Genomic DNA, 18,927 nt, shown 5'->3' on the forward strand with positions numbered 1-18,927 from the left:
ATTAATAACTCGAAGGCTAGCGTTGATTGACCACTCTTTGCTATATGAAAGAAATAATCAGTCATTCATCTACATTAAAACTACAAACAGCTGTCGATTTACTAACAAAATATTTACGCCTTGATGATATTGTAAAATTTTAATTGATTTACCTTAATCATAATGATTGAGTTAAAAGCGTTATTGGATTTGCCGCTAATCTATTCTTTTATCATTTTAATATTTGGATACTACATTTATTATTTAATACGCATTGTGAAGGTAATAATGATTTAAAATTTAAACTTTAAAATTATTAATTTAGTGAGAAATATTCCGAGCCTAAATTATATCTTTTTTTCACAAAAAATACTTTAAACATTTTTCGAAAAATCTCATTCTATTTTTCATCTTCTCTCTACTTTTTAATACCGATCGTTAAATACTATATTTTAAGATCGCTCGCTAAAGGGCGCAAAAATCTAAAAATAAGCCAAAGTTTACATACACTGACACATGCAAATAAGTTTAACAAATAAGTGTAACTGGTAATGTTCATGATTTATGTGATTATTAAAATTTTTAGTTGTTTTTTGCACTCCAGTCATATTTTTGCAAGTGTTAAGACAAAAACTTTTTTTGATGCATTAAAGTCAAGAATATATGATGTTAAAAATTTAATAACTTTTTGGTATACAAACATGTTTTAAAATTGAATATTGAGTTTAAAATATGTTTATTAAGTTTAGTAATATTTTTATGGATATACTTAAAAAATTAACTCATTATATATCTATATTAAAAATAATGGTAAAGTTACAAGACGAGAACACGCTAAAATAAAATACCGGATATTTTAAAACAAAAAAATTAGAAAGACGGTTGACCCTAAAGGCCATCCCTGTAACTTCCGGCTAAGTCCATACGTAAACGCTTAAAATTCCACTGATTTTGTTTTTGAGCTCTTCGAGCTTCAAAACATAATTTTTGTGTTATTTTAAGCTCTCCGAGCTTAAAAAGATAACTATTCTATGCTTTTGAGCTCTTCGAGCTCAAAAGTCTGATGATGAGACTTAAATAAATTTTCCTGCGCAGTCAACAGATTTCCAGATTTTTTATCAGAATTTGAAAGCTTTTGTTTTTTTTACATTAAGTTTTTTATCAATAATTTATTAATTTACATCGATTTGACTTTTGTCGAGGTTTTTTAAAACTGATACGAAGATACGAAAAGATTATTCCTTTTTATATAACTTTTGTGTTAAATTTGGAATCTTACATTTAGATTTATTTTTGTTTTCTTAAATTCTAGACACCAATATTAGTTTGTGGGGATGATCAATTCCGTAAATTAATTGTAAATAACATGGAAATAGTAAAAGAAAAATTCCTCCCGACACCTTGGTGTCTTGAATCACGTGCTCAAACTATTATGGCAAGTATCATACGAGGCAAAATGATTCCCGAAATTAATTACCGAAGGTAAAAAATTTCTTCCATTTCATCAAAAGAAATTTTAACGTAGGGTAAATACCCCAATAGATGGATACCCCCCAATAGATGGACAAATATTATTTTCAGAAGCAATTACATTAGTTTTAAGAACAACAATCTTAAGTCGTTATTTCTTTTTATGTCTACAAGTAGTTCTGAGAGCGAAAAGTAATTTTTTTTTAACTTATTATTTAAAATAATAGTTTAAAAAAATTATTTAAATTGGACGTCTCGAGGTTTTGCTCCGAGAGCGCCACCACTAGTAAGCATGTGACAGATAGCTGGTGGACGTTATTTGTTATTATTATTAAAAATAATAAAAAAAGTAAGATTTGTACATTTGATTACGCTTATATTTCACTAACAAAGCTAGAAATATAATATTTTAATTATAAAATCGAAAAAAAATAATATAATTTAGTGTCCATCTATTGGTGATACTTTTCTGACCTCTTTCCAATAGATGGACATTGAGTTTATATGATTAATTTTCTTATTTTTTTGCACGCCTCATAGCGCGAAGCGCGTGAGGTTGTGCTTTATACTCGACTCGTCAAGATCAAGCAATTTTGTGATCTTTAAATGCCTTTATCACAACCATATTACACTTATTCAATAATATAAGTAGATGTACACCGAAAAACACTTAAATTAAACCATCTTTTACTTTCTAAAATCATTTCATGTTGCTATTTTGAAAAAAAAAAAACGTTTTGAAAAAAATTTTACGTGGATGTCCGGATGTCACCCCATTTTGGATGTACCATCGATTACTCCCGAACAAATTGATATTTCAAGACCGGACCTTTTTTATTAGTTTAAGAATTCGATGAACTGGGTCCGTATTTCATATCAGTGGCCTAGCTTATGTATTTTTTTTTTTAATTGAATTTTTATTAAAATTCACGGATACAACCGTATAAAGCCAAACGAACTTTTCTTATTTGTCACGTAAAAACTTCGGCGCCACTTGATCAAGCTAGATTTTTTTAGACTGCGTGCGCATATGACAAAAAAAAAGGGCGCCGATATTTAAAAAAAAAAATAAAAAATACTCTGTAAGAAATTACTTAATTATAATTTTTTTTTTTTAATTAATTATACAATTAATTTTTTTCTTAAAAAATGATTGAGCGTTATGAGGCGTGCACTTTTGGATTTTCCAAACTTTTATTTTTTAATTTTATTGGTGGATCAATGTGAGAATAAGAGTAAAGATTATAATAAACAGATATGTACTGAAAATGAAAGTATTATTATGATTATTGAAGAAATTGAAGAAAAAAAAGAAAACGCTCAATAAAAGAGAAAATTGAGAGAAGGAAATTTAAAAGTAAAAGAGAACAGACCTATTAAAAAGAAGAAGACAATATAAAGTGTTTTTAACGTTGTGTTTTATTAATTTAAATTGATTATTTATTAATTATTGGTAATCTTTATACTAATATATTTTATAAGTTACTTTGCAAGAGAAAGCATCACGTGTTCAAAAATAATAAAATTACTTTATGATGTATTTTGAAAATTACTATCCAATTTATCACCTTTTCTCTTTAATTTTATCAAGCTTTATTTTTTAGTGGATAAAATTAATAAATTAATTATTTCTGATATAAATAATGAATTGAAAATATCGCTTGTAAGTAGTGTTCATCTATTGGTATTGACTGTCCATCTACTGGGGTTTTGGACTTTTTTTTACATTTTTCTTTTTTACTAATTATTACAACGTTTTACGAAGTTTTACTTATTTTCTCCTGGTTAATTATATATTTTTACATAAATATAATTTACTTTATCACAACTTATCTGTATATTACTATATTGTTTTTTTAATAGAACACGAGAGTTTGCTTAACCATTTATCTATTGGGGTATTTACTCTACACTGAAAAAAAAAGTATTTTTATATCGTTAAAAATTGCGTTGTATTAATTATTTTTTCCACAGAGAAATTTTAAAATTACAAGATGGGGGTGAAGTAGCTTTAGATTGGGTAGATGATAATTGTCATAAATTAGCACCAATTGTTATTATTTTACCAGGATTAACTGGTACTAGTCAAGCAGAATATATAAGATGTCTCGTCATAGGCGGACGTAAAATAGGAATTAAATGTGTAATTTTTAATAATCGTGGACTTAGTGGCGTATCGCTAAAGGTAAAACTTTTACGTTTTTTAATTTAGATTTATGTTTCATATTTAATTGTTTTTTCTGCACATAGAATTATTTTATTCCGTTTTTTAGTACTTGAGTTATCATTATTAAATTGCTTTAATAATTAACAGTGTATGTATCTCCTCTAGTAGGTAGCGTTAAACAATTGAACTCTGATACGGATAACTGCACTATCTCTTTTATTGGTGAGCTTTGATCGGTTGAGTTCACTGTAATATAAGTTGACGTCAATCTTTTTTGTTGCCAGTTTACACTCTTGTATAAAAAAAATAATAATTTTAAAAATTTAACTAGTTAATAGCACATTTAATTATTGCTACACTGAGAAAAAAATTTGTTTTGAAAAAAAATTAGTAATGTAATAAGAAATTAATGTGTTTAAAATTTTGAACAATTTTATTTCTACTACAGAAGTAGATTTACAAGCATGTTTGCACAACAATCACATGCTTGTAAAGGTGGACCATTTCGTGAACTCCGCCGTCCATATTACGGCAACAAATAAATATCTGAAGAAATAAAAATTTTTTTTAAGTAAATTTTTTGTTGAAAATAGTATATTACACACCTAGGGAAGTAAAGTAAGAAATGTCTCAGATCACATGTAATTGTTGGCCGAGGCGAAGCCGAGGTCAACAAACATGTGATCTGAGGCTTTCTTATTTACTTCCCGAGGAGTGTATACTATTTTTTTGTCCGACGAAGGCGGAAAGCGGCAACTTAGTTTAGCGCAGCGGGACGAAAGTTGCCACTTTCCGCCCGGAGGGCAAAAAAAATTTTTTTTAATTTGGAAAAAAATAATTTTAGACAATTTGTGAATTTTTATCCAAAAATGTTTTTTTTTTCCAAATTTAGAAAAATTTTCTTTCAACAAGAAAGTTACTGAGAGAATAATTTTTATTTTTTCAGCGAAGAAAGAAAGTTGTTTAAAATTTTCAACAAATTAGTTTTTTATTCAAAAATTACTCTTTTTTTTTTAAAAGAAATTTTTTTTTTTCAGTTTAAAATTATGTATTAAATTTTCATAAATTTTAATTCAAAATTTGCATATAAAAATTCTATTTGTGCAAAAAAAAAAAAAAAGAAAATCATCTTGACATAAGAACATACTCTCGAAAATTAGCGCTTTTATATTTTCTTATTAAAAAAATTTATAGAATTAATTAAAATAATTTTCATCTAATTCAAGTAATAAAGCTACACCATTGTCTATTTTAATGAAGGCAGAAATTTATAATTTTTTATCAAAACATCCTTGTTTGTTTTTTCTTTCTCAGTGTACTTTTTTTTTTTAATTACTCAGAAAAATAAAAATTTAAAGAAATACTTGTTCACGTTAATTTAGTAATTTTTAATAAAAAGTATTTTTTAGTAGACTCCTAGAGCTTACTGTGCAGCTAATTGTGAAGATTTTACTGAAGTTTTAGCTCATGTACGTAAATTAAATCCTAATGTTCAAATCGGAGCGTGTGGAATTTCTATGGGAGGGTTTGTTCTTTTTTTTTTTTAATTTTATTTCATTCACTGAGAGAAAAAATTTATTTTGAGAAAAAAGTTATGCAATTTTGTAATAATAATACATTAATTAGCTTAAAATTTTTAATTATTCTATTTCTTAGCTGAAAAAATAAAAATTTTTCTTAAAGCATATTTCTTGAAAAAAATTTTTTTTGATTGTGAAAAAAAATAATTTTACATAACTTACGAATTTTTATCAAATTTTTTTTTTTTTTTTTTTTTTTCAAGAAATTTACTGTGAAAACAATTTTCATTTTTTCAGCTAAGAAAATTTTAAACAAATTATTTTTTTTATTGCAAAATTGCTCATTTTTTTTTCAAAATAAATTTTTCTCAGTGTAAAGATTTATTGATAAAGCCTAACATAATTTTTTTAGATTAATATTAGGAAATTATTTAGCACAAGAACGTGAAAAAGCTATTGATAAATTACAAGCAACATTTGTTCTATCAGTACCGTGGAATATAATTGAAGGGACAAAAAGTATCGAAGCTGGATTTAATCGAGTGTTAAATCGATTGTTGACTAAAGCGATGACTCAAACTTTTAGAAATATGCACGATCAAGTACACGAGTTTTTCAAAGAGGATTTAAAAGAAGCTTTTAAGGTTGTGATAAAATGATAAGTATTAATTTTTTTTTTTTTTTTAATTATAAATCTTGTAATTGAAAAAAACTATTGACATTTTCTGTTTAGAGTAAAACAGTAAGAGAATTCGACTCAGCTTTTACTGCAAGACATTTTGGATATAAAAATGTCGAAGAGTATTATAATAGTGCTACACTACACGACAAATTACAATTTATCAGAGTACCTTTATTTTGTTTGAATGCCGCCGATGATCCATTTCAACCTTTTGAAGGTAAAAAAAAATTCAGCAGTAAATTTTTGCATTGTTAAATAACAATGTATAATAATAATAAATTTGCTTTATTTACATAAAAAAAAAAATTTACTTGAATCAAGTAAATAATTTTGAAGAACTATCTTCTTGATTTGAGTAGAAAAATTCTTAAGAAGGTTCGAGCGAATCTAATGTGAAAAATAATTTCCAACTTTGAGCTTTGAAATTAAGTATACATATAAATGCCCGTGTAAAAATGATATGATATCATTATGAAGCTCATAATGAATATCATAATGAATCTCATATTTTGACACTAATATGAGATTCATATTAGAGCCATATGAATACATTTGAAACCCGTAACATGTAAAACACTTATGGGAACGAATTTTTTTTTAAGTAGATTAGTAAAATTTTGATTTTTTCTGTTAATCATAGGAAATGTATAATGATTGAGAAAAACAGTATTTTTATCATGCACTATACTTTTGAACTATTTAACTTTCCGCTTTGACTTTCTTAACTTGGGAGAATATTTAGAAAAACACTGACTATCTTGGTTTGAAAAAAATTTTTAACTGAAAAAATTTTTTCGTCTTAAGATAGTTATTTTTTATTTTGAAAAAAATTTAAATCGTCCTAAAAATTTCTTTAATTTAATTATTTTGCATTATTTCATGTATATAGTTATGACTCAATAACTTTATATCATGATTTAAAAAGGCTAACAATATCATTATGATTTTATGCAGATATGACCTTCATTAAATTCTCAATTCAATTCAATATCATTATGATTTCATAATGAAATTATGTTAATATCATCATGGAGATACTATCTTAACGAATTTCCAACAGTAATAAAAATTTTTTTCTTGAATAAAGAATAAAAGGCAACAATATCATTAAAATATCATAATGAATTTGAAAAATTTCAGCCTGATTCCATCAACAAGAAAAATAAAAATTTTATAATCTAATTAAAAAAAAATTCGTTTTCATAAATATTTTACTTGTAACAGGTTTCAAATGTATTGATATGGATTTTATATGAATCTCATATTAGTGTCACAATATGAGATTCATTATGATATTCATTATGAGCGTTATAATGATATCATATCATTTTTACACGGGTAAATAATTTATTTAATCCCAAAATTTTTAAAAGATTCACCGTTTAGTTACTTAGATATTAAATTTCAAAAATCACATTTTTTACCTCCTTATACACGGGCTCTTATGGCGGACAAACTTTAGTCGAGACTTTAATTATTTTCTTCAATATTAACCTCCCAACTTTAACGAATAAAAAACTATACACAAGAAACTTGAATTATTGTAAAATATAAAAAAAATTTAATAATAATACATTACCGATATAATTTTTGAAATATTTCAAGTTTAATTTTATGTTTTTGACTCGTTTATCGTCAGTTATTTATTCGAATAAAAATTTGACAACGTCGTGTTAACAGCTGAGAAAAAAGAAAAGGATAGAAATATAGTTACAGAGAGAGAAATATTTAACTCACACACTCATATACGTCTCTGTAATGGGTATAATCAAACGCGCTGTTGCCAAAGCTGTTTATTTAATCCGGCAAGTAATAAATACGAAAATCATTTTATTACTTTATTTTACTAAATAAGTAAAAATCATAAATTATTAAATTGTTCAAATTATTTTAAATTAAAATAAAGAATTTTGACAAATATTGGAAAATCTAAAAGTTAAAAAAAAATTTAAACATTATTTTGACTCATAAGTTACGCTCGAACCTTAATTCAAAAATTTGTTGTCTTGATTCAAGACGATAAAATCTTCAAAATTATTTTCTTAGTTCAAGAATTTTTCTTTTAAGGGACACCTAGTGTGATAGCCTAAAAAAAAGGCGATTTTTGGGAATTAAAAAAAAGAATAACTACTGTATCACTTGTTTTAAAATTTTAAGGGTATATTTATACATATTTTAAGGATACACAGTAAAATTTTTGAAGAAAAAGATTAAATATTTTTCGAGTTACACGCGATCTCCGATGGCGCTAAAAAAAGGTCACTGTTGCAGTGATTCCGACCTTCTCCGTGAATTAAGTAAAAAAAAAAAAAATCAAAATTCTCGTTAAACTAGAAGATATTATCCGTATAATGACCTATGGCCGAAAAAAAATATCAAAAATTTACAAGATGGCGGCGTTTTTTTTAAAAAAAAGTTGGATTTTACCCAAAATTTTGGTCGTTTTTGACCTGCCAAAATTTGATGGAGAACTATATACAGAACGAGCAGAAAAAAATTAGGAAAACGGTTGACCCTGAAGGCCATCCCTGCAATTTCCCACTCATTCCGTACCTAAGCGCTTAAAATTGCATTTATGATGTTTTTGAGCTCTTCGAGCTCAAAAATACAGTTTATGTATTATTTTGAGCTCTCTGAGCTCAAAGAGATAGCTTTCCTATGCTTTTGAGCTCTTCAAGCTCAAAAATCTTATCAAAGTTCGATAAAACACGATTTTTTTAATTTTCAAACTGCTATAACTTTTGAATGAATAAACCGATTTGAACGTGGTTAGCGGCAATCGATGTGGTTTTTTGAACTCTATAAATAATTTCAAACAAAAAAATGGATCTAAAGAAAAATTTCAGAGTTATTACAAAAAAACACTTTTTTCGATTTTTTTCGACAACGATATCTCACGAACGCATCAACCAATTTTGACGCTCTATGTGGCGATCGATGCGGGTTTTCAAGGTTAAGAGCTGATTAGTTGTTGAGGTCGATCGGTTCAGCTAATTCGGAGATATTTAAAAAAAATGAAAAAAAAAAAACAACTTTTATTTTCACTTTTTTTTGCAATTTCTCGAAATCTACTGGTCCGAATCGGTTCCAACTTACAGGAAATCTAAGTTTGGCGAAGACCTTTCGAATGACACCAATTGCGATCAAATCGCTCAAGCCGTTCAGAAGTTATAAGAGGTTTACATACACACACATACATACAGACGTACGGACTTCATCGTAAAAATAGTCAGGGAAGCTACTTAGGGCTTCAAAACGTCGAGATCTGTTGAAACCTCAATTTTTGCAAAACGGGGTGAAAACAATAACTTCCCGATTTTTCAAAAATCTTCGATTTTCTTAGCGGGAAGTTAAAAATTTGATGATGATCGGATCATTTGTCTCCGAGTAATCACTGCAGCAAATTCCAAAAATGCTGTTTCGAGAAAAACGCGTTAAAAGATAAAATGGTCCTATTCTAACTGCCGAGCGGATACTTTTAAAATGGCTGCTACTCAAAAACTATTTGAGATATCGATTTACAATTTTAGTATGTTATTTTTAAAGGTATAACCTATCGAAATATGAAAAAAAAATCGATTTTTTAAAACTTTCTCACTAGGTGTGCCCTTTAATTCAAGTTAATTTTTTTTTCTTTGTAGTAATACCATTAAAAGAGGTAGAGAAATGTAAAAATATCGCTTTTTTAATAACATCTCATGGTGGTCATATTGGATTTCTTCAAGGAATGTGGCCCACTAAAGAAGAACAGTATATAACTAAATTATTCAAACAATACTTTTATATGATGTTTTTTAAAAAGGAACCATAAATATGATAACCAAAAAAAATGAACTAATATTTTATAGTTGGAAATTGAATTATCAAAAAATCTGATTTTTAAAAATAATAAATTATATTTTATTACGACAACTCTCCACATGTAGTTATAACGACTTTTTGCGAAACTGTACCCCCCTTACTCCCATATTTCTCCATTTTTTTTAGTACATCAAGTCCACTGAGCACGTGTCCAAAAACAACGTGTTTATTGTCAAGCCAATCAGTTTTAGCGAGACATAAGAAAAATTGCGAACCATTGCTGTTGGGCCCGGAGTTAGCCATCGATAATATTCCTGGTCCAGTGTGTTTTAATTCAAACGATTCGTCATCAAATTTATTACCGTAGATTGACTTACCACCTTTGCCGTTATGATTTGTGAAATCGCCTCCTTGACACATCTATTTTACAAATAATTAAGGAAATACTTCTTTATTTTTATTAGTTCTTGTTTTATATGTTAGAAATAAACTTCTATAGCTATTTAAGGACGTTCATGTGCAAGAATTAATAGTAAATATAAATTTATATTTTTTAGTTTTGATAAGTTTAAATAATGTGTTTTTTCCTCAAAAATTAGAAATTCTTTTTTGATTATTTCAAAAAGTTATTAACGATAAAAATTAAATTTTTAACTTACTACCTTATGGCAGGTCAGCATTTAATTCATTTAAAATTATAATATTCATATTGTTAAAGTAGATACTATAACAAATAATGTTTGAAAATATTTTTCGATTCATTTTTTTATGAATGCATCAAATAGATAATGTTGACAAACGTTTAAATTAATTAGTTATTATGTTACTTGGTATAATTAACATTATTTTAGTTGATTTTCGACAGCTGATTAAATGGTTAGAAATTATAGATTTCTATGAAATTATAGACAAAATACAACTTCATTTTTTAATAATTGATATTTTTAAAAATATAAGATCATCCTGATGTTACTCTCATCGAGACCTTCCATTTGAATACCCACACGAATTTTTCATTTATTTTTTACATATATGGGTGATCCTCTGTAAGGATGTTTTTCGCTGTTCCAGGCATTTTTTTATTGGAAAAAATGTTATTTTGTTACTAAAAAAAATTTTTTACGAAAGTAAAAAAACATTTCTATTTGGAGCATTGAAATTTAAAATAAAATAAATTTTAGTTTTTTTGCTATAAATTCGTAAACCACCGAAATAACAGTCCTCTGGGCTGTCCCATTCCCAAAATTAAAATTTTAAGATTAAATTTTAAGTTATTCGTCCATAATATATAATTTAGTCCATAGTGTTTATAAACTTAATTAGTTAACTAACAATATTCTTTAATAAAAAGTACTGAAAATTAATTTGTTTCATTAAATTCATTAAAACAAAGTTTGTCCAAGGCATTTTAAGAACAGTCCCCTGCCAGAAGTTCAAAGCCAAAAAAAAAATCCAGTGTGTTATTTTACCTTTTGTAAGGTTTATAAGGATCTAACTAGCCTTGTTAATAACCATAGGGCTGTTAGCGCTTTATCGCCATTTTATTTAGTGTCAAAGCACCGTTTGTGCTGGAAATATGTGTCTGGGCCACTTCAAAACTCAGTCCCCTGGCAACTATTTTTATTTATAATTTGTTTATAAAATTGGATCCATAAGTCTTAATATTATTCTAATTAATGTAAACATTCATTGAGAACTTGAAAAATTGAATGCATTGAAATAGTTTGCTTGATTTTTCTCAATTTAAAAAAAAAAACGATCCCCTGTCATGTTATATGGCAAAAGATACACAAATATCGAAAAAGCAAAAATTAAATCGGATTTTTATTTATTATTATTAAGCTGATAGTTTTGTAGTCCTTGTTAATTTTATTTCTAATAAAATCAAAAATAATTTGGTCGGACAATTTTGTACAGATTTAAGACGTCCTTACAGTGAATTACCCAAATATTTTTCATATTTGTGAAATATATAAAATATATGAAAAATTCGTGTGGATATTCAAATGAAAGGTCTCGATGTGTAACACCAGAATGAGCTTATATCGTTAAAAAAATCATCAGCGGACGAAATACAACTTCATTTCTTAATTATTGACATTTTTAAAAATATAAGCTCATCTTGATGTTACCCTCATCAAGACCTTTCATTTGAATACCTACACGAATTTTTCATATATATGATATTTCTCATATTTTTAAAATATATGAAATATATGAAAAATTCGTGTGGATATTCAAATGAAAGGTCTCGTTAAGGGTAACACCAGAATGAGCTTATATCCTTAAAAAAATCATCAGCGGACGAAATACAACTTCATTTCTTAATTATTGACATTTTTAAAAATATAAGCTCATCTTGATGTTACCCTCATCAAGACCTTTCATTTGAATACCCACACGAATTTTTCATATATTTTTTATATATATGATATTTCTCATATTTGTAAAATATATAAAATATATGAAAAATTCGTGTGGATATTCAAATGAAAGGTATCGATAAGCGTAACATCAGGATGAGCTTATATCCTTAAAAATATCATCACGACAAAATACAACTTCATTTTTTAATTATTAACATTTTTGAAAATATAAGCTTATTCTGACGTTACCCTCATCGCGACCTTTCATTTGAATACCCTTATGATTTTTTCATATATTTCTTATATATACGATATTTCTCATATTTATAAAATATATAAAATATATGAAAAATTCGTGTGGGTATTCAAATGAATGGTCTCGATAAGTGTAACACCAGAATGAGCTTATATCCTTAAAAATATCATCAGTGGACAAAATACAATTTAAAAAATACCCTAAGAAAGTATAGTGTCATAAATATCAAAAAATCTTTAAGCCAAAGTTTTCTTATTCATAATCCATAAATTTTTACAGTCACATAGTGACTACAGGTTGCTAGTTAATCATTGTAAGATTATTGATGTACTTTAAAATTTTTCTCAAGATCTCAATGAATATCATAAAAAGTTCGAGCTTATCCGACTCTAGCATAGCGCATGAACGTCCTTAATATCACATTAAATTTTATAAAAAAGGATACAAAGTCAGGAATTATCCGATGAAATATACTTCCTTGATATCCATAACCTTTTTCATGAGTACAAAGACAACGGAAATTCTCAGCTGTTTTAGGAACAATGTCTGCTCGTAACATTATTATAATACGGCCCAATTCATGTTTTCCAGCACTGATATCTAAGTAAACCTGTGGATTACGCTTTTCTTTTACGGGGGTCGTAAGAATGTTACTTGTGGAATTGTCTTTATTAAGAGTTTCACCAGCATGTTCTTGCAGCCAAGTATCTTCTGCCCAAACAGGCTTTGATGAACCTTCTTTAATTCGCTGTGGTTTAGCTATATTGACACGTATTGTGCGACCAAACAATTCTGAGTCATTCTGCAACATGTAAAGATAGTTATTAATGATTGATCATTATTAAACTAATACAAATTTAATTTCCCGTATAAATAAAAATTTGTCTTAAAAGTGTCTTTTGCTTGAGATCTTAACCGTGATACAATAACGAACTTTTTTGAGAAAAAAAATAAAATTTTGAAATATTTTAGATAAAAAAACTTGAAAATTTTTTGTTATTTTTTTACATTTTTAGTTTAAATTTTTTAATCAATATCCACTTCATCCTGACCATAATTTTCTAAGCAAAGTCTAATTTAGAGATTTTAGAGATAATATTAAGACTAAGAGTTTGAAATATCTCACACCTCGAGCGCTAAAATTTCACAAAATTGATTAAATGCACTGAGTTTAAGACTTTGTTAAAACGTTTTTAATAGTTTTTTAAGATTTCAAGTCTGGAATTTTTTTTTATCGATAGTCACTTTTTCGGACCAAAATTTTTTTTAAGTTATTTAGACTTTTTTGAAATTTCTAAATTTTGAGACACTTTTAAGACTCATTTCAGACATTTTTTAAACGGTTCGAATACATTTTTTAAGACTTACTTAAGGCATTTTTTTACTCCTTTGAGACGTCTTGAAGACTTTTAAGACATATTTTTAACTCTTTTGTGACGATTTTAAGAAATTTTTAAGGAATCTTTTGAAAGTCTTTTAAGACGCCTTTAAGACTCATTTAAAATTAATTTAAGACATTTTATGACTCTTTTATGACTTTTAAGATTCCTTAAAAATTTCTTAGAACTGTCCTAAAAGAGTTTAAAACATGTCTTAAGGTATTACCCTCGCGACTTCCGTCGTCAAAAGTTTATGCTAGAGTGTACGGTACACATACCGGATAGTCATTATTGACAAGCCTAAAACTTTTTGCTGTTTATGTACTTATTTCAACCAATCACAAACGAGAAACTGATCGTTGGAAAAGTCTGGCAAAATTGCATGAGCGTCAATATATTTTATAGTGGTGATACTGTAGTGTTTTGGATCAACTGTAGACTAACCTCTGTTTTGATACATGCGTTTATTTATTTATTTACTAACATTTATTCGGAAATATAATTACAATGTCTAAAAAATTGACTTATAGAGGACGATTCATAAAAAAAAGTCCTTGAAAAACGACAGAAATCTCTAGCAAATATGAAAATAACAAATAGAAAAAAAATAATTGACAATATTGTTTTGTTTTTTAAGAAAAATCAGTAACTAATTTTTTTATGATGATGTATTAACTGATTTTAAATTTTAGTATTTTTTTAATTTTTTCATCTTACTATTATTCTTATAACTTATGAAAGATTAATAATTAATGATAAATATTATTATATTAAAATTTTTAACTTTTTGAATTTTTATAAATATAGAAAAATACTTATTTTCATAAAATAATCATTATTTTTTTTAAATAAATAAAATTAATAACTATAATATTACACCTAACTAAATTAAACTTTTCAAATTTGTCAGCGCATGCGCGTCTCATACTTCTTTCGCGGCTCACAAAACTTGCGCTGTTGCCACAGCTTTATTAACGTATCCCCTCCTCGGCTAAAGTCTGGTAAATTTTTCATTACTTATTAATAAATATCTCTGAAACTGTGTGGTAATTATCAATGAATTTTTTTTTTTTTTAATTGTTTAGTCGTTAGTTAACGTTACTCTAGTTTTTTAAAAAGATCCTAAGAAAAGTTTCTAAGATATAAAAATGTTTGTAGGTAAACTTTTCGATATCCCGTATACCGTAATGTATAAGAGCGTTCAAAACTCAAACTTTGAAATTAAATATCTCGGAAACTAGATGGTCAAAAATTCTCAAATTTCGCCAATCGATGCAGAATTATATAAATATTAATCTGCCGAAGTTTTAAAAAAATCCTAAGGAAACGACTCTGGCGAAGGTAATACCTTAAAACAGTTTGACAAATGTCTTAAATGAGTTTTAAAATTAAGAAATTTCAAAAAAGTCTAAATAACAAAAAAAAATTTTTGTCAGAAAATGTGACCATCGATAAAAAAAAATTCCAGAATTGAAGTCTTAAAAAACTATTAAAAACGTTTTAAAAAAGTCTTAAACTCAGTGCATTTAAACGATTTTGTGAAATTTTAGCGCTTGAGTTTTAAGATATTTCAAACTCTAAGTGTTAATATTATCTCTGAAATCTCTAAATTAGACTTTGCTTAGAAAATTATGGGCAGGATGAAGTGGATATTGATTAAAAAATTTAAACTAAAAATGTAAAAAAATAACGCAAAAAACTTTCAAGTTTTTTTTATCTAAAACATTTTAAAATTTTATTTTTTTTCTTAAAAAAGTCCGTTATTGTGTCACTTTTAAGATCTAAAGCAAAAGACACTTTTAAGACGAATTTTTTTTATACGGGTCATAAGAACTAAAGTTTAACTTAGTATTATAGAAGAATGAAAATTAAATTAACCGATATCTAAAAATTTTTGGAATTTTTTTTTATTTAAAAAAATTTTTTTTTTAATTTTATTTGTAAAAAACTTGAAAATTTATAAGTGCCATTTTTTTGATTTTACTTTAATAAATGAGAAAAAAATTAAAAACGTCGGCTAACGTTAGTATTATGAAAGGTTAAGCTAAAAAATTTTTAATTGCAAACTTTTAGCACAATTAATGACCAGCATGATTTTTAAATATTCAGCAATTAATAATATTTTAATAGAAAGGTGTTAAAAAATTAAATATATAGAATTTATCAACAGACTCGATAGAGTCTGGCGCTAAGTTCCGTTCTCAAGCCGCACTACCGAGTGTGTATATACCGTAAGCAGAACGGTTTTTTGAGGTTACAAATTTTTTTTCAAATTTATTTTGATTTTTTTTTACATGATATTTTATAATAGTAGTTCATGCTTTTTATTACGCGTATTACTTGATTATTATCAATTATCTTTATAATTTTTATTTTAAATTATTAAAAATAATCAGCACAAACTATAGCGACCCAGATTTTTAGATTTTAACTTTTTTCTTATGTAAAAAGCGGACGGCCAGAGACTAAATAATATAAGAATGCATGCTAATCTTATATTAGATGGGAAACTACAGTGAAAAAAAGATATTTGACAGCTTGCAATTACACACGCCAGGCAGCGCAAGAATAACTTTTACATGAACTATAGCTTAAAGGGGATAGTTTGCCACCGGAAATGTATTAAATCCGAGCAAAAAACAGTTTCACTGTAAAAAAATCGCGCCAAGTCCACGTTCATAAGACTATTAAGAAAAAAAAATTTTATTTCTGTACAAAAAGATATAAAATAAAAAATTAAAAAATCCAAGATACCAATATGGTTGTATATGATTTTCGGAAATTAAAAAAAATTTTTTTGTAAATTTAAAAATTAAAAGAAACAATTTTGGAACGTATTTAGTGTGCGTGGTTACAAAATATTTCACTTTTTATGAAATTCCTAAAATCTATCTACTAGGACTTTTAAAAAAAATTAAAGTACACAATCATGCACACCAAGTACGTTCCAAAATTGGTTTCTTTTAATTTTTAAATTTACAAAAAAATTTTTTTTAATTTCCGAAAATCATATACAACCATATCGGTATCTTGGATTTTTTTATTTTTTATTTTATATCTTTTTGTAAAGAAATAAAATTTTTTTTTCTTAATAGTCTTATGAACGTGGACGGCGCGATTTTTTTACAGTGAAACTGTTTTTTGCTCGGATTTCAGTATTTTTTGTAATTATAATAAAAATTGACAATTTTAATTTAATACATTTCCGGTGGCAAACTATCCCCTTTAAGCTATAGTTCATGTAAAAGTTATTCTTGCGCCGCCTGGCGTGTGTAATTGCAAGCTGTCAAATATCTTTTTCACTGTAGTTTCCCATCTATTATAAGATTAGCATGCATTCTTATATTATTTAGTCTCTGGCCGTCCGCTTTTACATAAGAAAAAGTTAAAATCTAAAATCTGGGTCGCTATAGTTTGTGCTGATTATTTTTAGTAATTTTAAATAGAAATTATAAAGATAATTGATAATAATCAAGTAATACGCGTAATAAAAAGCATGAACTACTATTATAAAATATCATGTAAAAAAAAATCAAAATAAATTTGAAAAAAAATTTGTAACCTCAAAAAACCGTTCTGCTTACGGTATATACACACTCGGTAGTCTGGCTTGAGAACGGAACTTGGCGCCAGACTCTATCGAGTTTTTTGATTAAAATTGTCAATTTTTATTATAATTACAAAAAATACTGAAATCCGAACAAAAAAAGTTTCACTGTAAAAAAATCACGCCAAGTCCACGTTCATAAGACTATTAAGAAAAAAAATTTTATTTCTTTACAAAAAGATATAAAATAAAAAATTAAAAAATCCAAGTATCCGATATGGTTGTATATGATTTTCGGAAATTAAAAAAAATTTTGTTGTAAATTTAAAAATTAAAAGAAACAATTTTGGAACGTACTTGGTGTGCGTCATTGTGTACTTCAATTTTTTTTAAAAGTCCTAGTAGATAAATTTTATGAATTTCATAAAAAGTGAAATTTTTCGTAACCACGCACACTAAATACGTTCCAAAATTGTTTCTTTTAATTTTTAAATTTACAACAAAATTTTTTTTAATTTCCGAAAATCATATACAACCATATCGGTTACTTGGATTTTTAAATTTTTTATTTTATATCTTTTTGTAAAGAAATAAAATTTTTTTTCTTAATAGTCTTATGAACGTGGACTTGGCGTGATTTTTTTACAGTGAAACTGTTTTTGTTCGGATTGTGATTACTCACCATATTATCGATAGCTGCCAGAGCATCTTCAGCTAATTCAAATTCTATGAATGCAAATCCTCGATGTTTTTCTGATTCATAATCAAGTGGTATCTGAATATCTATTATTTCACCAAATGGTATGAAAGCTGCATGGAGAATTTTTTCATCAACTTCTTCAGCTAATCCTCCTGTTTGAATAAAAATAAATAATTTTATTTACAATTAAATAAAAATTTTACATGTGAAAAATAAAAAAAAATATTAGCAGAAATTTTTAGAAGTTTTTTTTTATTGTAATTGATTTTTAATAGAAATTAAAAAAAATTTACAGTCAAGTTATTGCCAATTTTTTAATTTTATAATTTTTTTTTGTAAAAACGACTTTTTTTTTACAATGACATTATAATTAGCAGTCACTAGAAAATTTTTTAATTTTTTAAAACAAACAAATTTGTTCCAAAAAATTGCATTTCTTATTTTTTTAAATCTATATGTCAATTTTTTAATACTTTTTTTCGCTTTAATTAAATTAAAAAATTGTTAAAATTATTAAATATATGCTCAATTAATTTTCGTGTATTAAATTGCTTTTATTTACTATCTAAGAACTTTTTTCTGATTAATCGTTTAATTAATTTTAATATTTTAGGTTAATTATAAATGTTTACATTACCAACATAGATGGTCCTCTTGGTATTATTCATGATTGATTAGATAATTTTTGTTTCACAACATCCAAGGTTGTAACTACAAATTATTCTTTTTACTCTCACAAAACTTGAAATAAATTAATAAATTTGTTAAATATTTCACAGGTTATTTTATGGCCGGTGTTGTGTTTTACGAACATGTATAAGAAAATAGAAGATAGCGTCACAACTCACCACAACATGGTAAATAATTTCACAGAACGACAAAAACAAAGTAAAAAAATCACTAGATCAAGATTTGTTATGTTGAGCTAGTTTGTTAGATTGATTGTACTGCCCCCTTGTGGACTAGGGACTGAGTCGTGGTTACGCGGGACTTATTTAAATATAATAATAAAGTTAGCCGACGTTTTTAATTTTTTTTTTATTGAAAAAATTAGAACAAA

The 18,927-nt window shown here is 26.4% G+C and overlaps 2 protein-coding genes across 2 annotated transcripts; one reads left to right on the forward strand and one right to left on the reverse strand.

Annotated features, from left to right (window-relative positions):
* The first annotated feature begins 51 nt into the window (after positions 1-51).
* On the forward strand, positions 52-9,632 carry LOC123271223 (phospholipase ABHD3). Its single transcript, XM_044737489.1, has 7 exons — positions 52-261; positions 1,292-1,461; positions 3,424-3,634; positions 5,029-5,141; positions 5,549-5,780; positions 5,870-6,035; positions 9,460-9,632. The coding sequence occupies exons 1-7, from the start codon at positions 163-165 to the stop codon at positions 9,627-9,629; spliced, it is 1,161 nt and encodes a 386-aa protein (XP_044593424.1). The 5' UTR covers positions 52-162; the 3' UTR covers positions 9,630-9,632.
* Positions 9,633-9,693: 61 nt separating this feature from the next.
* Positions 9,694-18,710, reverse strand: LOC123271225 (peptidyl-prolyl cis-trans isomerase E). Its single transcript, XM_044737492.1, has 4 exons — positions 18,505-18,710; positions 17,850-18,019; positions 12,687-13,043; positions 9,694-10,039 (listed from the first exon to the last, which is right to left on the reverse strand). The coding sequence occupies exons 1-4, from the start codon at positions 18,533-18,535 to the stop codon at positions 9,722-9,724; spliced, it is 876 nt and encodes a 291-aa protein (XP_044593427.1). The 5' UTR covers positions 18,536-18,710; the 3' UTR covers positions 9,694-9,721.
* Between the last annotated feature and the right edge of the window lie 217 nt (positions 18,711-18,927).

The sequence above is a fragment of the Cotesia glomerata genome, linkage group LG9, assembly GCF_020080835.1.
Source record: "Cotesia glomerata isolate CgM1 linkage group LG9, MPM_Cglom_v2.3, whole genome shotgun sequence".
NCBI classification, from domain to species: domain Eukaryota; kingdom Metazoa; phylum Arthropoda; class Insecta; order Hymenoptera; family Braconidae; genus Cotesia; species Cotesia glomerata.